Source organism: Schistocerca serialis, chromosome 1 (assembly GCF_023864345.2).
Source record: "Schistocerca serialis cubense isolate TAMUIC-IGC-003099 chromosome 1, iqSchSeri2.2, whole genome shotgun sequence".
Lineage (NCBI taxonomy): Eukaryota > Metazoa > Arthropoda > Insecta > Orthoptera > Acrididae > Schistocerca > Schistocerca serialis.
This window is the reverse complement of record NC_064638.1, coordinates 677,882,711-677,909,595: the sequence shown is the minus strand read 5'-3', so window position 1 is coordinate 677,909,595 and position 26,885 is coordinate 677,882,711. Positions and strand designations below refer to the sequence as shown.

The window sequence follows — 26,885 nt, the reverse complement described above, 5'->3', positions numbered from 1 at the left end:
AAAGCTGTAAAACGTATTTCCCTGCCGTCTTTCAGGTATTCAAAGTTCAGTGCCACGCCACTTGTAGCACTGCTGTCATTCTGTTTCAGGGCCTTGCAGTTCTGATATTTTGGTGTTGTGTGGTGGCAAGCCCGTAGCTGCAAGTGACAGACGTCAAGTGTTCAATAATTTTAATCGGGCTATGGATCCAATTACGTTGCCATTCAAGCACAATTTAATATTTATGTGAAAGTCAACAGATTTTGCCCCAATTCTAGTTGCATTTCCATTGAAATCTCTTATTCAAAATTTATTAATACCATCTTCCGCTGCGACTTTATATGCAATAGACTATGAACTACAGTTGGAGACGTGAATACAAGAAACGGACTAATGAAAAATATACTTTGTGTGTTACGAAACACATGTTAAATCATACATACAGTTTTATCTCGAGATAGAGAATGAAGAAATGAAAGATTGAAGCTTGACACCAGTGTGATAATGGGTGCTCGACATCATGTTTGTGTCGTTAAATAGGTATTTCTTTAACAGTTAAATTAAATAACGCCAAAATTTTCTATTGCTAATATACTGTAAACAATGCAACGTAGTTCCAGAGTTTTGTGCAATCAGTAACATAGGGCCTGGACTGAAGAGGAAATCCCCAACGTAGTAGGAAAAAAAGACCTTTCATGACTCATTGTCCAGAGTGACGTTATCGTCACGTTTTTGTAATGCGCAGAGCGCTTTGTCAGGAGTCAGTGTGGTGGTAGTCTGCATGCGGGAACGGTTGGGAATCAGTGTGCTGGTTGTCTGCATGAAGGAACGTTTGGAAATCGTGATTGGTAACTACACTATTTATATCCGACATATAACCACCGGTGACAAAAAGCATGCGCTTATGTAGATCTTGTAAACACTTATATTTAATCGATCAAAACAAGTTACACTTTGATAAAATGTACTAAGTATAGCTGAATTCTCGCAGTTGTTTGGTACACAATGAATTGTTTGATTGTTTGTGTGTAGGACACCCTCCCACCTCCGAGTAATCCAGGCGCAGACTGCCCACCAACATGCTGAAGACAGTTTTCAATTTTCTTTCGCTAACAGTTGCATTGTCAGTCACTCAGCAGTTGGAGAACGGTGGCAAGATATGGGCGTTTCTTGCTGCCGGTTCCAATGGTTACGACAACTACAGGCATCAGGTACGCTGTCAATTTCGTTGTTTGAGTTGAATGTTAAGAAATCTGTGTACTACGGTTGCAAAGGTAAACAAGTCATGATGGAATTTTTCGTCTTTCAGAATGAACCATGTATTTTAAAACTGGGCAACTTGTGAAGTGTGACCTGGATAATGATGGCAATAAACCGTTGTTTCCAGAACAATGTTTCTCACTCGCAGTGCTAATGGGATAAAATCTCTCTCATTGTTGACTGTCGTAGCAAGAGCGAGAGAAAATATTGTATTCTAAAATAACACATTAAGAAAATGGGTACAACAAACACATTGCATTTATCTATGAATTTTCTTCTACAGGTGCTATACTACTTGCCTACTAAAAAGAAAAGAAATGTAATGGCAAATGACAAACTGAGTCATCAAATTGGTTCACACAAAGGAGTCACGACCATCATAGAGCTCCACAATTAGACCCTCCAGTTTGGGGACAAACTTATTGTCTGTTCAAATTCTGTGCCTTGCACAAATAGTTATATAGAATGCTTTGTAGAACTATATAATTAAAATACAAGAATGAAATAGACTTAGAATGTACTATGTGGGCTGCAAGCAAAATCATGCTTTGCATTAGAGGTCAATTGATGATGGGAAAACTGATGATAGATCACAAATTTTAATAACAAAGCATGTGCCATAAATGGTATAATATGAGTTGTATACATCTGTTTATTCATTCATTCATCTAGGGATCATCTTACAAGCAGTTAACATCAACTTCTTATATTACATTGCCTTCTTATTTGCAGTTCTTGCATTGTTCTTAGTTTTTCAAATTTATTGCACTAAAGAATTAGGAGTTCCCACATTCCCCAACTGATACAGAAGAAAATTTGCTACTCTTGCTTGACAGTTGTTTCTGTCCACATGATCAACAGTGTTGTATTCACTCTTGATGATATGATACATGTGTGGTATAAATCATATTCTCTTCATAAGTACAGAAATAGTTTTTACATCATTACATTTTGCCTGGTTTGAAAGTGGTTTCTCTGTGGGTGAACAAATACACATCTCTGATCTTTCTATGTGTAGTACTGCTGATAATGGCTGTACTCTCCCTAAAACTATTTACATTATATTTTCCTTCTTGCTTCCATGTCCTTTCCTTTTTGATATGGGTATAAAATCCATTACTTCACAGTGGACTATGGATGAGTGGTTATTTATTACGGTTTGAAGCTCCAGTAATGACCATTATACTTAACTTTAAAAAATGGCCTTAATATAAAGCATTACCATGTTATGACACTGACTGCAATTTCAATCCACTGTCAATAATTGGCCTGCAAAATTTGTCACATTGGTGATTGTTTTGACTGAGTTACCTGGAAACTGAATATTCTACAGACTGTAAGTAACATCATGATCATGTGATGTTTGCTGTTTGTGACCTTCTGTTTGACTTTAATTGCACCACCTGCTCAGTTCTCTTTCTCTGGGTCCCAGGTCATGTGGGTATCTCAGGGAGTGAATTTGCTGACCGATTGGCTAGAGAAGGAATCACTCACCGTACATTCAATTTGATGATTCCAGGTGCATATTTCTGGGTGCAAATAGATCTTCTGCTCACTTGGTTGGTTGGTTGGTTGTTTTGGGGAAGGAGACCAGACAGCGTGGTCATCGGTCTCATCGGATTAGGGAAGGATGGGGAAGGACGTTGGCCGTGCCCTTTCAGAGGAACCATCCCGGCATTTGCCTGGAGTGATTTAGGGAAATCACGGAAAACCTAAATCAGGATGGCTGGACGCAGGATTGAACCGTCGTCCTCCCGAATGCGAGTCCAGTGTCTAACCACTGCGCCACCTCACTCGACCTGCTCACTTGGAAATCGAACATTGTATGATGGATTACTGTCCCCCCAAGAAATTCCGAACTTCAGGGAGGCTATTGCTGCATGACATTCCTCCTTGCATTCCTCCCGGAAGGAATCCACCATCCTATGTATCTTCTGCATTGATCATACCACAATAACCTGTAGTTTTATTGTATGTAACAAGTCAGCCTCACACTGTGGTTTTGGAGCTGTACAAACAGTAACTCATAGCCTGGTGAAATGTCCCTTTGTTCTGGCCCTCCTTGCCAAGCAAGGTCGCCCAAATTCTTTGCCTCCAGTACTGGCTGCCAGTGTATAGACTGTTGAACATGTTCTCCATTTTCTCTGTGAAAGTTGTTTTATTCTTAGGTATAAAGTTTTAACCTACCTGAAAAGAGGGGCGGGGTTGGGGCATCCTTCACTGCATTCTGGGTCAGGGGGACCCTCAACTCCTCTCCTTTGCCAGCTGCCACTTTTACTCTGTTTTAATTGCTTTTAGATCTGGTTTGCCTCCTTTTATGCTGCAGCCAATTTCCATTTTAAGAGTAACACTCAGTTGAATAGTGGGTGCTCTGGAACACTTTGACTGCAATGGATCAGGGGTCGGATACGTGTGGTTGTGGCAGCTCCTGTTCCATGCAGAGCCCAGCGGACAACCAGCTGCTGCCTTCCCTATTTGTCTCATCTTGTTTTCATTATTAATGGTCCAGATGATGTTAATTACATTTTTATCATTCTCACTTTTGCTGTTATAAATCACCTGACTAGAAGGCAATCTTTGCTCTGTAACTGTTGGCAGTGGTCAGATGCAGGTGCAGTTTCTTTTGCCATGAGTGAACCATGAGAGAGAACTTGTTTGCCCTGGCCTACATAGTGCACCAATCCATACTCTTCTCCACAACTTAATTCTCAGCTACAGCATCAGTATTTCCTTCTATGCCTCAGTTTTGCCACTCATACTTGTTTTCAACATCAGAACACATTCCTGGCAGATGTCACAAACTCCAGATCAACTAGCCCTGGGCCAAGAGACTGATGACCTTGCTGTTTATTCCCTGAAATCCCTACAAGCCAACCAACCAACCTTTTTGTTGTTGTGGGAATGGTAATTGTAGTATTGCCAACAGTTACCACTGCTTGGAAAGGTACCAAGAAGCTACATAGATCATTCACAGAGGCTAACAGTGACAAAATAGTCTATGCATGCATCACTAAGTTACTCTCCTTAAGAGTTAAATAATTTGTTTTCTGTAACTTCCTGGCAGATTAAAACTATGTGCCAGACCAAGACTCGAACTCGGGACCTTTGCCTTTCGAGGGCAAGTGCTCTACCAGCTGAGCTACCCAAGCACTACTCACGCCCTGTCCTCACAGCTTCAATTCTGCCAGTACCTTGTCTACTACCTTTAGTTTTTTAATGGACAAATGAGATTTTAATAATCTCAGACACTGTCCATTATGGATTAATGTTTAAGTTTATTTACAAGAAAATTATGTGATACGTGCCGACAGCTTTCGTTAAATTGACCATTATGGCACATATATAGTATATTGCTATTGTTCGTATCCCTCTAAGGCTGATCACACAGTATCCTGCACTACATTCATTGTGGACTAACAGTTACGAAGTCCATATTGATTCTTGAAATGTCCATTTAGTTATTTTTTAATTATAACTTCACTGATTTTAGATAATATTGGAACTGTAGCAATAGGGCCATATTTTCTGTTGATTACCTACCCTTCTTTTTACATACAGGTAAAACAACAGTTCTCTTTAATCAGTCAAGAAAGGCAGTTTCCTTGAAACATCCAGTGTATAAGGTAGCTTGGGGGGTGTCTTATGTCTGTAATTTGTTTTACAGTAAAGTTGGAAAGGCCATAATAATCATCATTTGTTGAGTTGCTGAGTCTTGGTACTACATCCACTATATCCTTAGGTGAAACAGTTTCCATTCCAACTCACTGTGACTAACTCTGACAGTTCCCTGTGAGCTAACTAGAGCAGCTCCTATCACTGCTAGCTACCGTCTCACCACTATGAATGATTTATTTCCCTGAATTAACAAAGCTAAGATTAACTCGGTCTGGGATAAGAGGAATAGGTAGTTTTCTGTTGTGGATTCCAGATTCTGTTTTGATAATATTTTCTGCTCTATTTATTTTCCTTCTACAATGTCATTTCATTTTCAGAGAAGCTCTGGCTTGGCTTATATTACTGTTGTTATATGACATGTCATAACTTTGGTAGTATCTTTAGTTAATATAGATAAGAAGTGTACCTCTGAATTGTCCATATTTTCTGTTTTCCATTACACATGTCCCTCTTGGTATTTGTGGTAGGACAGTTTCTGTTAAAGCTGACCATTATAGTGTGTAAGAAGTTTTTATGTGTTTCACAAAAAGGCTGGTATCTTTTGAGAATGGAACTACAGGCAATACACTGCTGATTATATCTAAGATTTTGTTGTATATATATTATGCAATAATTCATATTTGCCACTATTTCTGACTCCACACAGCTTCAGTAGTAGCACATCATGGTCACATGGCAACAGCTTAATGATATCCAAATATCATATTTACATGTATTACAAATTACATTATATAAGCTTGCATTATGTCAGGTAGTTTTTATCATGGTTTGTTTGCTTCCATATCAGTAATTCCAAGAACTTTTGATACAGTGTAGCATGAAATAAATTAACATCAAAATATATAGCAAATGACATACATTTTATAAACTTTTCTTCTTTGTTTTTCAATTTACTTACAGAGCTTAATTATTTGTTACCTATCTGTGTCACCATGTTCAGAAATCGAGCACCTTTTGGTGTGAGAATGGAGCTCAATAAATATGTAAAAGCTGTGAGATATGATCTTCAAATAATAGTCTCTGGTATTATAGTCATCGGAGCATGTTATTTATTTTACGTTGTAATTTGCTTCGTGGTACTTCGCTTTTTGGAGCTTTCTGTCAACTTATACTATTTTGAAAATGTAAACTCATTGTATGTTCACTTGTTTGCTGTGACATCCTGCTCTCAGGTGCTATAAATGAGACTTTTTTTTAAAGTAATTGCACTATTTGCTATAGGTGATAGAGAAAGGAAACTTCCTGTTACAAAATGTACCCATCGAAATAATCTCACAAGTCATGTTCTGTAGACCCTTGCCTGAAGTAACTCAGGCCACTCAGTAATACTAAGTAATTCCAAGAATACATTGGACAGAGAAGTAACCAGTAGGTATGATTTCAGTGTGCATTGCAAATTACTGATGACCTGTTTATACAGTATCAATGAAGAGTGTTTGTTTTTCAAATATAATTGAAATGACTGCAAATAAACATAGTTTACAACTTCGCCAGAAGCGTTACGTGGTATAAAAAGTACAGACTTTCTCATTGTACAATTCAGTGACTGTTTATTTACACCTGTTTTTCCTTGACAAGTTCACTTTACTTTTCTCACGTTGCCATGCGAGCTATAGCTGCTAAGTCAGTGAAAAAGTTGCTGCACAATTCTTAGAATGCTGCTTAATAATAAAAATAATAATAGGCTAATAATAATAATAATGATGAAATCACAAACAAGACTCTGAAAGATTTGCAATGGCGTATAAAGAAAAATAAAACATTACAACATAGTGTGAAACTTGTGTGCAGAATAAAAGGAAAAGCTTTGTTAGGGCACACAACTTTTATTCTGTACAAGAATTCCTTGCAGTAATTCAATGTGTTATGTAATTCTTGTTTGTTTGTGACTTGTAATGTCCAAGATCTGTTCCAAAAGTTCGGAACTTTACCCACAAAATTTTTCTATGCTTACTTTTTACTTATTGTGCAGGGTCTTCTTCGAAATACTCTCCTCTACAATTGATACACCAATCCAAGCGCTGCTTCCACTTCCAGAAGCAGTCTTGGTACGCCTATTGGTGGATCACATGGAGTGCTGTCTGCAAATTTTCTTTTACCTCGTCTATGGTTGCAAATTTTCATACTTTCAACAGGGTTTTCAACTTTGGAAATAAAAAAAAGGCCTGCAGGGGCCAAGTCTGGAGAGTATGGAAGATGAGGCAGCGCAGGGATTTGGTTTTTTGTACAGTTGTCATGTGCCAAAACGGATGAATGTGTAGGGGTTTTATCTTGTTGCAAGAGCCATTAACTGTCTCGCCACATTTCAGGCTGTTTCCTTCTTACATTTTCCTTGCAGGCATCGCAGCACGTTCTGATAGTACCATCGATTAACAGTTTGTCCCTGTGGCACAAATTTTGTTGACATTCCCGACATGAGCGTTGTCGGTAGACGTCCTGAATAAGGTTCATCTTTAACTTTCATTTGGCCAGTTTTGAGTCAGGTGAACCATTCATAACACCATGTACGGCTTAAGCACTCATTACTGTAGACTTCCTGCATCATTTGGTGTGTTCTCTGTAAAGTCTTCTTGAGTTTCACACAAAATTTAATGTAGGCATGTTGGCGTGAAACTACAAGTGTTCCAGAATTTTTAGAACAGATCTCATACTTTACAGTGGCTTGTCATGTCAGTTAATGCATAACTTGACTTGTTCCACATTCCTGAAGGCTCATATCATGACAGGACTTATGAAATATGATGTACAAATGAATGAATCATGTTTGTAAATTTTCTTTTTTTATTTTAAAAATTTTGTCAGCATTTTGGGACTTGGTAATTATTTGTTCTATGACAGAGTAGATATGGCTCATGTGATATCTTGGAAACTTAGCAAAAGAAATAATTGTAAGTATAATAGTAAAGGAAATGTAATTATTTCCTGTAGACATTCAGTTGTTTTGTGTCAAATGTTATTAATTAAAGGCACAACTGCAGTGTTAGGCTTATTACAATCATATGTTTGTGTTTATTTTTGTAAGAAGGGATGAACAAATCTGAATTTACTGCATTATATCTGCAGCAGTCTGTTGAGAGCTTTCACACTGAAATGCAAGTCAATCCAAAGTGATGTACAAAGAGCTTTTATGCATTTTATTTTGACTATATAGCTACATTATCATTCATTTGAAACTAGTGTTGTTATTATTAGCCCCAAGTGTCATTAAAAAGTAAAAGTGTGTGTGTGTGTGTGTGTGTGTGTGTGTGTGTGTGTGTGTGTAAAGAAGTTGAGTGGGGGGACATATGGTATGCAGCTCACTAGAACAAGTACCATGAGGAAGGAACATTTGCAGCTTGCTTTCTAAGTTAAATATACTAACAGGCTTTATGCAGCATTGAGCAAATAGGTCACTTACAAAGTTTTGTAAGAGAATGGGACTATTGGCTGAAACTAGTTGTGCTATATTTGATTCTTCACCATTCAGAATTAGTTTTATCTCTGTAGTGTTCCTAGGAGAGTAAAGGCCACTGTCAACTCTGCACATATGGTAGTGCGTGGAAATGATTTGGTGTATTTTTCTGGTTTGCTGAAACCTGTCTCTAATACCAAATAAGTAGAGAGCAGAGGACTAAGGCTAGGCCTATATGTTTTTTGTGTCAAGAAACTGCTGCCAGTAGTGATTTAATAATAATAATAATAATTATATTATATGAGGCATTTTAGTTATAATAATTATATTATATGAGGCATTTTAGTTACTATTGTATAAGTGTATGTCGTGGTGTGATCTGCTTGTGTATTTTTTCGTAATGATCAAAATGTTAAATGGTTTTGTTGTTGCTGTGTCACTTTTACTTTTGTAGATGCTTGGTACGAAGCACAGAGAATTCATGTAATATCAGTATTTCACACTGCTTTTTTACTTGTGTGTTAATTTGAGCTATACAGGTTCTTCCTGTATCTCCTGTACTTTGTTTTACTAACACTCAAGGAAAGAATAATGTTAAATGGTGATGATTTAAGAAGAATAAATGAAAGACAGCTTGAAAGTCATGAGTATAATTTTAACAGTATTCACTCATAATATAAACTAGTAGAGAGAGAACTGCAGTGATTTTAATGAACTTATTTGTGAGGCAATTAAAGAAAATTACAGCGCTGTTAATAGAAATTTAGAAAGTATCCCCTTTGTTCTCTCCCACACTTGAAATAAATGTTTATGTACACAAACAATGCAAGTTAACTTTTTTTCCTGAGTTTTATTGTGTTAGACTGTGAAATTCAAATTAACGGTGTTTATTCTATTTTTTTTAATTTTTTTTCCTGTCAATAGGCTGATGTGTCTCATGCATTCCAAATCCTGCGCAAAAATGGCATCCCGGAAGAAAACATTATAGTTATGATGTATGATGATGTTGCCAACAGTTCTGAGTAAGTATTGTAAAGCTGTCAATGTGTGTTGCGGAAATTTGGCAGTGTTCATCACAGTGACCATCCAATAATAAAACCTGCTGCCACTGAATTTTACACCATGTGTGTATTCATTTGTGTTGAGAAGTAAAGGAAAGGCATTTCTCCATTATTTACTGATTTACTGGTGTACTTTTAATCATTCCTCTTTATTTTTTTCATGTTTGGGGAAATTTTATCCTTCCTTTTCTAACTATGAGATGCAAACTTTCTTTTGTGCTGAAATTTGTACAGGTGAACATCTTTCATGATTCTAGTGTGGGGTGGTTGTCCACTTTGTCTCCACATTGAATATTACAAATTAGCCCGTGTATAAAAGCAGTACATTCTTAATTTTGATGTTATAATCCATTCACCCAAATTTTCAGCATTGTGTTCAAATGTAGCTGTTAAAGCATTCATATGTCATTCATGTTCAATACGGGGAGAGGGGAGGTGAAAATGTTGTTACTGACTTGACAGAACAATTGAAATTTATGTGCTCTTTTCATAAGTGCATTTCTCTTCTCAAGGCTCTGGCTTTGTAGCTTGTTGAGCATCTCCATAACATTCTTGTGGCAACCAAATCGAAAACTGGTCAAATAAATCTTCTGTAAGTCACTTCCTTTGTGGACGAATTACAGTTTCTTAAGGTTCTTGCAATGAATCTCAGCTTGGAATCTTCTTTTCTTATAGTTAGTTTTATGTGGTCGTACCACTTTATCACACATGGTCACTCCACGACATTTTACAGTAGTTGCAGAATGTAGTGATTTGTCGCCAACAGAGTAATTGAACAGTAGTGGAGCTCTTGGACTGTTTATGTGTAGTAGGTTAAATTTATTTACATTTTGGGTAAATGGTCATTCCCAGCACTAGCTGTTGATCCTCTGCATGTCATCCTGTGTTTTCCTGTAGTCTTCTGGTGTATCAGCATTTCTATAAACAGCATAATCTGTCAGCCACTTGGCAGAAGTAACAAATTTATATACTAGATCATGTGTATGTAATGTAAATATGTTGATTATGTAATAGAGGAGAGTTTTCATTCACTTTTCAGTTGTGTGATCGTTGCTAATGTATGTTGCTTGCATCTTCTTTTGTTTATCTATTCCCCTTCAGAGAAATCAAAATTCATCCACACCTTCAGTAGTTTCTTGTCCAAGCATAACACTTATCCAGTCAGCATGCCCACCTGATGCATGTACAGTTACCATAGTTTCCTTTTTGTTTATGTATGTATTAGATCCATTATCTAGTATTCAATTACATTTAGCATTTGTCTCAATTCTTGTCCACTTTTGACCAATAGCACTAAATTTTTAGTGAACTGTACCATGCTGATTTTCTGACCATAGCAAATAAGTGATGCATCAACATTGTTTGTTATTTCTGTCATTTCAATGTACAAATTAAATGAGAGTGATGTCCAAGTAACAGAGTCCTTCTTCTGGCTAATCATGAGGGAGATCTGATGCCCTTAAAAACCTGTGTGATTTACATAATTTAAACTGCTTGTTCTTTCTGTTTATGTACTATATAAAAATATATGTAATACAGATTTATAATTCTCACCTTACTTAATATAGTATATAGTACTTAGTATTGTAATTCGTGTGATCACCAAGGTGGCAGGAACTTAATTTTGTTTCTTTCTCTTAATGAGCTACTTCCAAACTGGGTGAAAACTGAAACACACTCACCAGCAGTTCTAACAAGGGAACCTCCCCATCGCACCCCCCTCAGATTTAGTTATAAGTTGGCACAGTGGCTAGGCCTTGATAAACTGAACACAGATCAATTGAGAAAACAGGAAGAAGTTGTGTGGAACTGTGAAAAAATAAGCAAAATATACAAACTGAGTAGTCCATGGGCAAGATAGGCAGCATCAAGGAGAGTATCAGCTAAGGAGTGCTGTGGTCCTGTGGTAGTGTGAGCAGCTGCAGAAGGAGAGGTCCTTGGTTCAAGTCTTCCCTCAAGTGAAAATTTTACTTTCTTTATTTTTGCATAGTTATTATCTGTCCGTTCGTTCATTGACGTCTCTGTTCACTGTAATAAGTTTAGTGTCTGTGTTTTGCGACCGCATCACAAAAACGTGCGATTAGTAGACGAAAGGACGTGCCTCTCCAATGGGAACCGAAAACATTTGATCGCAAGGTCATAGGTCAACCGATTCCTCCACAGGAAAACACATCTGATATATTCTATACGACACTGGTGACGGCATGTGCGTCACGTGACAGCAACATGTTGTCGACCCACCTAACTTGTACACTTGGCGAATGGGTAAAAAGATTCTTCTACCTTGCCCGATTTAGGTTTTCTTGTGAATGTGATAATCACTCCCAAAAAAGTGATGGAAACATAAGAGTTTGTCACATAAACTGAAAATAAAAAATTAAACTTTTCACTCGATGGAAGATTTGAACCAAGGACCTTTCGTTCTGCAGCTGCTCACGTTACCACGAGACCACGGCGCTCCTGTGTTTCCAGTTTCCGTGATGTGGCCTATCTTCCCATGAACTACTCAGTTAGTATACTTTACTTATTTTTTCACAGTTCCACACAACTTCTTCCTGTTTTCTCAGTTGATCTGTGCTCAGTTGTTTAAGGCCTATCCACTGTGCCAACTTATAACTAAATCTGAGGGGGGTGCGATGGGGAGGTTCCCTTGTAAGTAATACTAACAGTGATTGAAGTGTGAACTGTTGTGAAGGGTAAGCCTTATCACCCTCACAAATATTCCCCTCTTGCCAATACAAAGTTCTTAATCATTGAATGTACATGCAATCTGGTGCATAATAATGCTTGACTTACAAATATTGAAGATATTTCAACTGCTTTTATAAGATTGCTGGTATGAATATTCACAATTATATAATAATTAATATCAAATTTCAATGAAGGTGTAAGTGAATAACCTATCCAAAGTGTACCGCTGTGTAATACGGGATGGCAAAATGTAAATAGCAGCTGAACTCACTAGCTACAGATAATACAGTGAGAGCCGTATTTTACATTTTCACGCAGTCCAGACTTCAAAAACACAAAATTTAAGAAAATGTAGGATCAAGGAAAATGTTAAAACCCCCAAGATACCAGCAAAAACACATGTAATTGGCATATATGATTAAAAATCTCAGTCCTTTCCAATGCTTTGTATAAAATCTGTCCAAGGAAAGGAAATTAAATGTACAATACAATGATTATGCAGTAATTTGTGGTAATAAATTCATAAGTTCTTAAAAAATCACAGACATGTAACAACAAGCAAAAACTCATTAAAAAATTGAAATTGGTGTCTGGGTGCATGGTAACCTAGCTATTTTCTTATAGTCTATGACAATGAATTATACATTCAAAACCCTTTTTTTTGAGAGGTCATCCTTTGTGCTCACTCATAAAAAAGCAAAAATTGATGAACATGTTGAATTAAACCAAGAATATTACAGCAGGGAAGTGGTTAAACCATTAACATAAATTCGGACATCTGCTTTATTGTTTGATGCTTTTCTTATGAGCCGCACTTCATATGCTCACCACCGTTAAAGTGTTATTCTTAGGTTTGATGAGAGAAGCAGAGACATGAAAAAATGAATTGACTTCCCCAGTTGAACGTTACAAGTGTGTTAGAAGTAGGCTCAGTGAATTTCTGTACACCGTGTAAAATGTAAATTTGAAAGAAAGCTGAGGTGCTGCAGTTTCACTTCATATCCTCTCTCGCTGCTCCCTATCTTTAAGATCTACAGTGTGTGGTACAAAGTATATATGTATGTAGTTGTTACAGCTGTATCATTTCAGATTTGAAGACGAAAGTCTTTAAAATGTGCTATTGTGAAACTCTTGTTCTATTTCCCTGTGACATTTCTGTCATAGCACATCATCTGCATGAAAAATATATTTTCAGCACTTCACAAAATGCTTTCACCCCTACCTGCACTCCCATCATTGAAGGGCCACTCCCCCTCTCCACACATTAGTGTGATGTGGTGGCTGTGCTGCCTGTTGGCTGATTTAACAAGTCACCAGCCAATTAAGAGTTCACTAGATGGAAATGAGCGATGTTTCCTTGATTATGACCGAGCACATTCTCCGAGGCTCAGTGTTTGAATTTAATAGGTTGACGATTGGTATTGTTGCGGAATACAGCACATCGGAAAAACATGCGAAAATGTGAGACTGGCACAAGAAATGGTAGTGGCTGGGCAGCTTCATCTCATATTGGTGTGGTTCTGAACACTTCACGTAAATTGTCTGGTTTTTCCATAACTGCTACAACCTAGCAGTAGTTGTATCATAATTGCGTAGTGAAGCTAAATGTTGCAAGTTGTGTTGGCAACACCGATCGTGGATTACATGAGTATTTCCTCTCTTTGGCTCCAATCTCCACAGTGGCATAAAATATTTCCTTAACTCCACCACCGACCTTGGTGTGAACCATCTGTCTTTTGTGCCACTTATAACTCGAATGTCACATCAAATTTCAATAGGAAGAAAACGGGGAAAATAAAAATCAGAGAATGTAAAGTCAAAGTTCAACTGTATAATTTAAATGTGAATTCACAAGTATGTAGCCTCCAATATTGAGCTACAAATATTAAATATCCCATGTAATGGGTAGTGACCTGAAAATATTTTTGTTGAAATTTCCATCAAAACTCTTTTAAAAGTGGGTAGACTTACAGAGTTAAAAGGTTGTCTTGCTAAGTGCCTGAGAACAAAGTATTTGCGTGCTGAAATTGATTGTTAAAAAAGTGGTGATTGGAGAACTTTTTGACCTGAATCTTTGCTTTAGCATGAACTTCAACCATTTTTACTGAAATAGTCTCTTTCTTGTTTTCTTCTTTCAGCTGTATTTCAGCTTCCAACAAAAGATTGTTTATGTTGAGAATCGGCAGCAGTTTTCCTGCTGGTGAACAGAGTGTTTCTCAGATTTAAGGTGTTTCTAGAAATTATTTTTTCATTCCCAAGGCAATTACAAAATTGGCAGAGTATTGATTTTGACCCTTCATGGCCATTTGTAGCCATCCAATCCATACTTGACAGTTTTATAGATAAAACTGATAAAGTGCTTAGTGTAAAAGTTTGCATGTTAGTGGAAGACTTTCGGTGTGGCTGAAATATGTTGACAGGTTTTGTTTTTCACTTGCTATAGTGCAGAATGTGGACACTACAAGCTGACATTCAGTCGCAAGTGTAAAAAAACAAAAATCATGACCACCAGAGCATCAGAAAGGGTCATAGGAGTCACTGATCCCTGCTTTTGTTGTAAGGCTTGTAATCAAACTCTGTGATGGACCAGGATTAAGTTTTTCACTAATTTCTATTTTGAAATGAGTGAAAATAAGAAAGTAAAACAATGAACAAGCAACAATACAAAATGTTCAGTAATGGCTACCACTCTAATGTTTTTGACGCCGATTTAAAGCGTGAAGTATACGCACAAACTTCTCACTTCTTTTATACAAGGTGATTTAGTTGAGATTCACAGCCGATCTTCTTTGCTGGCTAGCTGGCTGCTGGAAAACTCTCTTGACTTCTTCTCTGTAGAATGATGCTAGGTACAGGAATATTTAAGCCTCTTGTGCAATAAGTAGATACGCGAACTTTACTTTTCACCAACCAACAGTATATTTGAACTCCATACAGAATAAAATTCTCACTTTCCACGTACATATATGACTTCCAGTAAGTCACTCGCTCCGTCCAATGTCAGAAACAAATTTAATTGCATTTATAAAAGATTTGGCTTAATGACCATGACTCTACCTCACATAAATCGTAAAATAGGTCTTGCCTCTAACAAGGCTGGATTAAGAGTCCCCAATAGTACCTTTTCTCAACTGTTCTTGTTGTAATTAACAATAGTCAATGACACAATATGTACAGAGGGGCATAAAAACTCCATGGTTCTTCCTCTAAAACATCTATGGATTGCTCAACAAGCACCTGTCGGTGCCGTTTGACTGCCGCGTTTATTTTCTTCCCACGTCTGATTTTAAACCTGCACACACAAACATGTGATGCGCAGTAGGTAGGATTTTACCATCACACACTCGTTTCTAGAATATCGTGTGTTCGAGGTGGAAGAAGACCGAGTGGTTCTAGAAGTTACACAGATATTCTTGAATCACTACATATAGACCCCCCCCCCCCCCCCAGTTGGATTGAACACGTGATATTTTATACATAATCATTATGCAAGTAATATCATTCATAACATCATTTCATATCTTAACAGTATGTATTTTTTTACATAGGTTTATATACATATCTTTCCTTTCCATAACAACAATTTTTCTCTTATGGTTACTTTTTTCTTTCCTTATTTTACTTTGTTATTAGAATTTGAGCATTTACTCAAGATTTTAGTCAGCGTTACTAATATTTAGAAATTTGAGGACTTTTTCTCTTTTCTTTATTTTCTTTTTCAATCAAAAACTTAAGGTGTTCGTGACACATGAGTAATCTATTTTCTATTCTTATCTTTTTGTACTACCTTTTTCCTAATATGTACTATTTTCATTAGTTGTAGCTTGGAGGAACTCTGGGCGAAATATAAGTGTTCTTTTGACACTCACTTATATCTACAAAACATAATAATGCTAGTTGTTCATAGAATTTGTACTTTCCAGAATAATTCCTATAAAATTTACGACTTTTGTCACGATACTGCCCCCTTCTCCTAGGATCAGCATCTATTCTTTGCTTGTGGGTTGACCTTATGAGAGCACTTCCTCTTTCCATTCTGGTAGGTATGCCCCTTACAAAACATCTCTATTTTTTAGGCCACAGATCGTCCTATTTCCACATAGGTACGTCTGCCCTTTATACTTAGTGTATGCCGGGAACGCCCCCTTTATTCTTTCTGAGGAGGCCTCATTGTACATTACCCCAGTATACGTTTCTGTGTATGCCATAATTATCTTCTGGTAAAGTTATAAATATATCTTAAACTTCGCATTCATTCTTTAATATATCATTCACTCCATAGAGTCCTCCTCTACTTATCAACTTGTATACTTTCAATAGATATTATGTCTATGTATACTACTTACGTCCCACTATCCTTCAGTTCATCAGAGTTTTTAGTGCACCTACGTTGCTCATGCCTTTTTCTTATATATCCATTACTCATTACTATTTTTTATAGTTGTTCGTTGTGTATGGGCACCACTCCTTATTTATATTCGATGTAGAACCGTCATAACTCCCCATACATGTGCGCATAATTCGCTATGTTCACACCTTTTCCCCTACAACACCTGGCAATTCTCACATCATAACAGGCTTTGTCTTATATAATTTAATGTTTGCGTAGAAGTGTATATTTGTGTATATGTGGATGTGTGTTCGTGTAGTCTGATTCTTCGGCCTTCTTATCTAAAGATAAGATGGAGGTTATTAGTAACCACGGAAATAAGGAAGGACTTCAGCCATAGAATTTTATGAATATGGAAAGAGGGAAAAGATAGATAGATCCTCAAGATGAGAAGTAAGAACGGAAAAAATAGGTGCGGTTGCGAGGATCGAAGAAGGGAAAGAAGATAGCCCCAAAGACAGGAAACCATCCTACCCCTGTTCCCCAGGATCCCTACCTCTCAGTTACTTTTGTGAGACACTGGACGAGGTTTGGTGCTAAATCATCTCCTACAGAACGGACTTGTCCCACCTTCACCCTTTGAGGTCCCCGGAGGAAATCCTAGCAGTCCTATGGAAACGGCAAATGAAGAAGAATCAGGCACACTTGTTTGTGAGGGTTGTTTGATAGGTGTGATATGTGTTTTGTGTTAGTCATGATTTATTTGTTCGTGTAAATCATGCTCTTATCTACAATACCTACCCCTTTCAAAATTTATACAAACCCTCCCATCTATATCACATCTCATAAAAGGTATAAAATACTCAATACAAATCAGAAAAGCTATACACTTCGGTATAACAATTGTTCAATTAGTTACATCATATTACATTTTCCACAAATATAATACTCCAGGCAATTTATTTCGTCTAGACATCACTTTATTTCTGTGATTCTCTTAAGTTGTTCTCTATTTTATGGTCATATACAGTTTTTTAAGCAATAAGATTATAGAATAGTTTTAGATTTTAAAGGAATTTGGTGCAAGAAAACTGTTTTGGAAGAAACACCAAAAACAACTTGGGATCCTACAGTCATCGCTCCGCCCATTAACTCAGAATGTTAATGTCCCTGGGGGATAGGTGACTCTGCCCGGTTCCCATGGATCTGATATTAACTTTTCTTGTGCACTGGCAGACGAGTATTTCTCTTTAAATTTCTTTTGAAAGTCTTCCCAAGAGGAAAAATTCTCAATATTGACTGTACCCCTTTCTGAGGCTTCCCCTAGAAGGTACCCCACAACAAATTCAATTTTCTTAGAATCTTCCCAATTTTTTGGTAATGCTTGGTGAAACCATTTTTAAGAAATGGGTCAGATGTACGTCTCCGTCCGGCTTAAATTTAGGGAATTGTCTAGATACGTAGAATATGGCGCCCCATTGTAAATCAGTCACAGCTTCACTAGTTAACACCACATTAGGTGATGTTACCCTTTTTTCTACTTTATCCTGGATAAGCTTGAGTTCTCTCCACAAGTTGTCTTTACTCTTCCTGGTATCACTAAGTTCGGAAGACAGAATGGGCGATACGTTTTTGGAGGTTATTCTCTCGGTAACTTTTCGATCTATAATTTCCTCAATTTGTTCCTCCTGACTACTTACATTTATGGTATCAGAGTTCGTCATTTTCTCTTTGGAATTTCTTTCTACATTATCTACTTGTGTGCTAATATTCAATCCCTGCTTTACATTGCACACATTTTCAAAGGATAATAGCTTTTCATTAATTTTGGATTCCACATTATTACATCTGTCCTCAATGTTAAATTCTAACCTTTTTGATAAATAATGGAAATTGTCATTCTGCTTCTGACTAAGATCAGTAAACATTTTATTTACATGAATGGTCAAGGAATTAGTCAATTCAGCCTTTAAATCTATTTTTAAATTCTCTACTGTACTATTTAAGGCATCAAATTCAATCTGAAGAGCACCCATGCCTTCGCATAGATTACTAAATTTGTTGCTTTGTGAGTCAACTTTGGCATTTAGCAAACCTAGATTTGTCACTTGACTATTTAAGAGTTTCACTCTGGGCATTTAGAGTTTCCCTCTGAGCATTCAAAACTTCACTCGGGGTATTTAATTGCGAATCTAACGAGTTTAACTTAAGAATTTGAGCATTTAAAGATTCACTCTGGGTACTTAATTGAGAATTTACCAAGCCTGATTCTTTCCTTAGAGTCTCATTCTGAGCATTTGATTGCAGACCCTGAGCTTTAATTAAATTTATCAATGTAGTTCAGTCTGGCACTTCTTTACTAACTTTCATAGCCATAGCTGGTTCTTGAGTGTCCTTAACTTGTTGTATATTGTCCATGCCTTTATATGCTTTAGCCCTAGTGAGCATTTAAAACTAACTTTAAATACTGTAATTAGACAATAAAAGTTCACTCAACAGTATGTACCACTTCGTACTAAAGTAATGAAGTTTTGTTTCATGCTCACCCAACGTAGAAGTCTCGTTGCATAGATGAGCGAATGTAGAGGCAGGTCAGCACCGATGAACAGCAGCTGGTGCTGGCAGTGTCGGATGTAGGTTGGTTTCCACGTCTGCGTCCCCTCGATGTGTGTGAGGGCTGTATACTCCCCACACTGTATCTTCTTGGTTGAGGTGTTCTATGCGTATTTCTTCTTAGACAAATGTGTTGAAATCTTCTTTGCTGTTTTATAATTGTGAATTTTCCATGTCTTCACCATTTTTCATTCAAATTTTTCTTCATTGGATACTTGAACATATTCCAGTGTCTCAGAGTAAATCCCTTGTCATGTAACGTTTGGTTACTAGGGCAACACGTAACAACTTCTTCTCTAGTTTTTGACTTAAAATTCCCATTTTCTCAGGTCCTTTCTCACAGGTTGCCACATTCTAACATTTTTGACGCTGATTTAAAGCATGAAGTAGACGTACAAACTTCCCACTTCTTTTATATGAGGTGACTTGCTTGGGATTCGCAGCCGATCTTCTTTGCTGGCTGCTGGAAAACTCTCTTGACTTCTTCTCTGTAGAATGATGCTAGGTACAGGAATATTTAAGCCTCTGTCTCTACTTGTGAAATAAGTAGGTACACGAACATTAGTTTTCATCAATCAGCGGTATATTTGAACTCCATACAGAATAAAGTTCTCACTTTCCACATACATATATGAATTCTCACTCACTCTGTCCAATGTCAGAAACAAATTTAATTACATTTATAAAAGATTTGGCATAATAACCATGACTCTACTTCACATGAATCATAAAATGGGTCTTGCCTCTAACAAGGCTGGATTAAGAGTTTCCAATAGTACCCCTGTTCTTGTTGTAATTAACAATAACCAGTGACACAGTAGGTACAGAGCGGCATAAAAACTCCATGGTTCTTCCTCTAAAACATCTATGGATTGCCCAACAAGTACTTGTCGTTCCCGTTCGACCACTGCGTCTACTTTCTTCCCATGACTGATTTTAAACCTGCACACACACAAACATGTGACGCGCAGTAGGTAGGATTTTACCATCTCACACACTCGTATCTAGAAAATTGTGTGTTCGAGATGGTAGAAGGCTGAGTGGTTCTAGAATTTACACAGAAATTCTCGAATCACTACACCATGCACTTGCGTGCAGAGATTGACAATGACGTAATTCAGCCCCGACTTCTGGCAGTTTCTTATGGGTCAATTAAAAAAACCTGCCACATTAAGGTGTCCATATTCACTATATCTACATGGCACTCCTAGAACATAATTTTGTAAACTGATTTTGCAATTCCACTGTTGGTCGGTGTTGTAAACACTCCAGAGAAATAACAATTGCGGAGTTATGGTTGTAGATTCAATTTCCACGATCAATTTTTACTCCCATGTAAACTGTTTTTGAAACATGCTTGAGTTGTCTGGTCATGTCTTCTTGTTAAAAAAATTTTGCTGTTTTTGACAAAATGACTTTCTGTGCCATTTAGGAGCACTATAAATATTAGACTGAATATGAAATTGTCTACCTCTGAATTTAACTGAAGAGAATCTCTCATTATTGTAATTAAATCAGAAACTGGTAAAGCTGATTTCCATACACTTCAGCCCTTAACATGTGAACAAAACACGAAGATGAAAAACAGTTTGCAAAATTTGATTTTTGGCTTTTGGAAGCTGTGTTGCATGTAAATGTAGTGATTAAACCTACTTTTGAACTTAAGCTAGCAAGCGATCATATTGTTTCTTTGCTCTAAGATGCTAAGTTCCATGGCCGAGACCTACGTTGCATTTCACAGCTTGTATGGAGACATCCACCCCCACAATTGATGTGGCACCGAGGTAGCGTGTTCACTCATCCCATTTTTGCCTGGAAGTGTCCTGTTTGTAAAAAGTCCAGCTGTCCCAAAATTTTTCCGGGGATGCTCAGATGTCCTGCTATTTGGAATTCTGCTTGGCTAAAGTATTTTAAGCTACTAGAGGTTTGATTTGCAATATACTACACTTTGTGCTAGTATATGTGCTGGGAAGCTCCACTTGTACGACTTGCTCTACAACCTTTTCTTTATATGCTGTTAATGTTTTACACTGTTGGTAGTACTGATTGATGTTCACTGTTTTGTGATGCCAAGATAAAAGTATTAAAACAAGAATATAAAAAGTGGGTTTAGTTTTACCATTTTATCACAGATAGTTGATAAATGTATGTTGTGCAAATGAAACTTTGTAGTTGGTCATGGTGGAAGGTCTGACACTGTGAATCATGTTAAGATGAAGAAACATTGCAGTAATGGTCAAACAAAAATGCACATAATGATAAAATACATAAAAGTGAAAAGTATGTGACAGTTCAGCAGAACAATTTTAAAAAATCATTTGAGGTAATAATAATAATAATAATAATAATAATAATAATAATAACAATAACATCTTTATTATAATTTCGTGTGGTTTACTGGCCTGTGCAAGTCTTTCAGTTGGACACAACTTTGGTGACTTGCATGTCCCTACCCTACCCTGTTATCCAGCTGGAGAAATGGGACCTAGTTTAATGTGGAATCTGAACCATGTGTTGTTTCTGGTGACTCCTCACGCTGTTAATAGTTGATGGCTAGGTTAAAACACAGACTGAAAAATTCAAGGTCCGTTCTGGGTAATATCACGTGACATCCTGATTTGCGGTCAAGTGCTTTGCATGATGCAAAGGTAAACTTCTGCCTCCATTGAATTTTGTTAATACAGTTTTTGTCCCATTTTTTAGTTGTTCCATGTTTTATCTAAACATATTTTGTCTTGTTTGCTTTTTCTTTTTTTTTTTTTTTAAATAAAAAATGAGATGAACACCATACACCAGAACATCAACCGCATCAATAAGTCATTGTGTTTGGCCCTTTGTGTTTTGGAAACACTTTCTCACAAATATTTTCTTTTTAACCTGGGCTTTTCTAGATAATGTGTAATAGCAGTAACAGAAAATTCATGGGATTTTTGATATTTGTATGAAGAAAATAAAACTATTTTAAACTTTCTCTGATTAAATGGTTCATGGCAGAATTTGCATCTGTATTCACATTTATCACAAAATACGGAATATTTCAGGCCTCTAGTAATGGGTATACTTATTGCTGTCATAATTTACTTCATATCATAATCAAACTTTTGATGCTTACTTGTACATGACACAACAGTTATATATATCTGACTCTACTTCAAAATAAATTCAAATATTTCACAATGATAAATAGTTATTATATACTGTTCATCAAGATGAGTTAATATAATACATAAAATTTGGATATCATAAGTTACCTCATTAAATACTTATCACCTTTTACTTAAATTTCCGTAGTTTCTTTTGTCTAATGGTTCTTATGTCAAGAAAGCAAAGATCTGCATATTTGCAAAGTCAGAGATATGATATATGTACTGATTTAAAATTGTTAAAATCAACAAGTATATTTTTGCATTGTATCTCCTTCTTTTTAGTGCTCAACATTATTTCATAGCTGTTTTCTTTTACTTGGAAGTAGGTTCAACCTATCCAGTATTTTTCTTTCTTTAATATTCTGAATAACAATTGCATAAAAAATATGCTATTTGAATGTAGAATTCAAATTAGACCTATATCTTTGTATATTCTGTACTAAAGTTACTCTCTGGAAATTTCTAATACCTTTCACTTTAACACTTTACACAAAAAAGATAATTTCTTTTCTCTCACATTCTTATGACCTTTTCTTTATTACAGAATATAAGGCATGGGGGATTACTTCAACATAGACAAAATAATGAGCACCAGGAACTTAAATTTTCTTTTTAATGAAAGAAGTTTATTCACAAAAGCTTTCATATACACAACTGCTGCTGTGAACAAGTGTGCTTGTAGCCTCACCTACCAATAAAGACACTCCAAGAGTTGTTGGCTAACTATTGCTTTTAGAGTGTTGCAGCGCTTTACGTTTGACTTGTTATGGCTCGTTATGGGGGGACCGAGGTGCTCATGTCTGGCCTCATAGGACTCTGCTCACTCACATACTTCATGTCTGATGTCTGGACTCCAGACATGCGAATAACCAAGTATGACCGGTCATCACTGAAGTCTCACTTCATCTCACCCCACTGCGCTGCACAAAAAAAGCCCCCCCCCCCCCCCCCTCTCTCTCTCTCTCTCAAATGTTTATGTGATACGGTTAATGTCATACAGTATGCGGAAAATAATGTAAATAATTTAATATTCAGCATAAGCACAGAAAGGAGACTCATTTCCAAATAGAAGATTTATTCTGTGTGTCAGTAATAGCAAACGCATACACTTTAAATAAATACTATCCCTCAAATCTTGGAGACGACTGTCTCTATAAAGAAAATATTTGAGGAACATGATATATTCACAGCTTTGCAGCTATAACTATTCACACTTTTCACTTGAAGTAAATCTAAATCTACGTCATTTTCCACAAGCCACCTAATTATATGTGGCAAAGGGTACTTTTCGTACCATTGACTGAGCCCTCAGACCCTATTCCTCTCGCAATAAGCGTGTGAGAACAATGATTTTCGGTAAAGATCTGTATGGCTGTACTTTCTCGAATTTCCTCCTCACGCTCATTATGTGAGACCGTATGTGAGGAGGGTAGGAGGGGGGGGGGTAATAATATGTTGTCTGACTCTTTCTGGAAAGTGCTCTCTCAAAATTTCATAGTAAATAGCTCTGTGATGCACAATATCTCTCTTGTAACATCTGCCACTGAAGTTTGTTGAGCATCTCCATAACATTCCCTCGCATCTCCATAACAATCCCGCGATGAAACGTGCCACTCTTTGTTGGACCTTTTCTCTCGCTCTTCTATCAGTCCTTTCGGGTAGGGATTTTAGATAGATAAACAATACTCAAGAATTGGTCAACGAGTGCCTTATAAGCCTCTTCCTTTCTGGTTGACGAGTGCCTTATAATCCTCTTCTTTTGTGGATGACATACGTTTCCTTAAGATTCTTCCAATAAATCTAAGTCAGGATCTGCTTTTCCCACTATTTGTTTTATGTAGTTATTCCACTTACGGTCACGCAGGATAGTTACTTCTGGATATTTTATCGTAGATATTGTTTCCAGTGGTTTGTCGTCAGTTGTGTTGCTGTACAGTAGCGGATTTCTTTTTTATGTATTTGCAATATGTTACATTTACTTATGTTCAGGGTCAGTTGCCAGAATCTGCACCGTTCGTCAATTCTCTGCAGGTCATTCTGCAATTCATTATTCGTTACTATCTTCTGGCGTCACTGTTGTGTTATAACATCCATGTCATCTGTGAACAGCCTTAAGGAGCATATGATTCTTTCTGCTAGATTATATATATATATATATATCTCACACAGTAACAGTCCTATCACATTTCCTTGGGGTACTCAGGAAATTACCTTTACATTTGTTGATTTTACTTTGTTAAGAGCAACATGTTGAGTTCTGTCTACAAGGAAGTCTTGAATCCACTCAAAAATCTGCTACTATACTCGATGAGCTTGTATTTTTTTACCAAACGGCAATGCGGGACATTGTCCTGAAGTCGAGGAACGTGGTATCGATCTGAGCGCCATTGTCTACAGTGCTGTGGATCTCGTCCAGGAACAGAGTGAGCTGAGTTCTGCAGTATCTGTGTTTGCGGAATCCATGTTGTTTTTTATAGAGGAGATTTTTATTCTCCAAAAACATCATAATTCTTGGAGCATAAAACATGGTCCTTAGTTCTGCAACAGATTGATGTTTGCAATGTAAGTCTCTAATTGTGTGCATCTGTCCTAAGGCCCTTCTTAAGAATGGAAATGACCTGCACTTTCTTCCAGTCGCTAGGTATAGTTATTGTTGATCACCAGTAGATCACTGATGCAGTCTCGTTTTAATTGGCTGTGCCAATTTGTTAATAATGTGCCAGCTTTACTAAAGCACCATTCACTAGGTGTGCTTGTAGCTGGGACATGACAATAAAATGTGTGTTGTAACTGCAGTTGTCCCTGGTAGATCCTGTTCGTGTCTAGCACACATTTGTTGCACGCTCTTAAGAATTTCATGTTTATTATTTGTGTCAAACATATTAACATCACAGGAAGATGACCAAAGGAACATAGCAATTTTATGGTTGGAGGTAATTACGACCTTCTAACATAGAAAAGTCAGGGCTCGATTTTTAATCCAATGTATCTCATATCAAAAACTAAATGAGTGTCAGTATACATCAAAAACACTAATTAATTTACAAATTTATCCTTTCTTTGTATCATAATAAAACAGTACTTGCAACTGCAGTAATGTAACACACCTCACACTATTTGACAAGGTAGATTTCTTGTCAAACCTAAGAAGAACCAACTAGATTATAGGTTCTTCACTTTCTAGGCCATCAATCCCCCCTTTAAATGCTTTCAGGAAGTCCATAATTATTCATTTAAACTCATTGCCACATCCCTGTAACCGAATCATTTTTTGTCATTGAAGCAGCAACTTTGTTGTATTGAGTGTGTATGGACTCGAGCAAAGTGTACTAGCCATTCTGGCACATACTGACCTCTTGTTTCAAAGATGATTTCTAAGATAATCAGAGACCACTTTTCTTCATGTATTATCTAACGGCAGGCAGACAACGAAACTGATTGTATAAATAAAGTATTTTACCAGCAGTTCACCTCAAGGTGGTAATATGATATTTTTTGAAATATGTAGGAGCTGTGGGGTATCACCTGTTGAAAATGTACATTGTCTTATATATCCTTTTTAATCTTCACTTCCATCTTCTTAATATGTGGGAATTAAATTATAAATAAAGCATTATTCACAAGAGACCAATCCGTATTTATGTAATGTGCTGCAGGTGTCAAATAATGCACTTGATTGCATGAATTAGTCTGCATACAACTGTTGCAGTACATGTTTTATTAATAACTTCCTTAACAACAGAAGGCATTATTCTGTTTCAAATTGCGTCAACCTGTTCATTGACATGTCTGCTTGTTGGAGAGGGATGTAGTGTGACATCTGAAAAACTGACTTCACTTCATAATTTACATATAGACATCTTAGTACACACACACACACACACACACACACACACGACGAATGAGAAACCTATGTTGGCAACAGTTGTGCACAGATAAAGACGCATTTAACATACTAGTCTGACATTACTTAAGATTTGGTCACGATTTCTTTGCTTGGCCACAGTAGGTAGTGCAGGCAGCCTATCCACTTAGGCTGTGGCTGCCCCATCTTGCATTTTGTGCGTGCTTACTCAATCACTGAGGGCTGTAACTGCTTTATCCCCACTAGGTAATACAGCACAAGTTGGACATTTGGTACAGTTTTCCCTCAAGTGAATAGTAGCTCTTGGTGTAGTTCAAATTAATGGTTTGTTTTGGAAAATAAATAATGTTGAATTTGAATAAAGGATCATATCATGTTAGGGCAAATAATGCTGTATAACAAATCTCAAGTTCTTTAATTTGCTTCTGGTGCCTGTTACTGCAATACTCTGTACTTGATTCGTACCAACAAACTCAATGCAATTCAGCAACCAGTTCCACACAAAGACAGATACCACACTTCCTCACAAGATGGTTCAGTACAGGCCTACTAGTATAATAACCCAGAACCAAATCAGAACTTTTGCTAATTCCAAATAATCCTCAAGCCACAATACCATTCAACAGAAAATGATTTGTTAACATACAGCCATTCAACTAGTTCAGTCTCTTAATTACTCTTGTACTGATCAAGAACTCAAGTTCTGTTCAGCCTTGAATCATAGTTGAACAGTATCTCAATTAACCATAGGAAGCTATACCAATCTCTTCAGGAATTAGTCCAGTCAGTCTTTTGAACCACAATATTCGTAGGTAGCGACTCTCTTGCTCTTCGTTGCCCAACTTAGTTATGTGAACATGACTTTATATAGATC

The 26,885-nt window shown here is 36.9% G+C and overlaps 1 protein-coding gene across 1 annotated transcript in view; it reads left to right on the top strand.

Moving 5' to 3' along the window:
• The first annotated feature begins 649 nt into the window (after positions 1-649).
• LOC126480178 (legumain-like) overlaps positions 650-26,885 on the top strand; it is a 152,244-nt gene continuing 126,008 nt past the window's right edge. Inside the window, exons 1-3 of the mRNA XM_050103845.1 lie at positions 650-827; positions 1,012-1,190; positions 9,230-9,327. Of these exons, the coding sequence (XP_049959802.1) occupies positions 1,059-1,190; positions 9,230-9,327 (230 nt within the window). The 5' untranslated portion in view covers positions 650-827; positions 1,012-1,058. The remainder of the gene's footprint in view (positions 828-1,011; positions 1,191-9,229; positions 9,328-26,885) is intronic.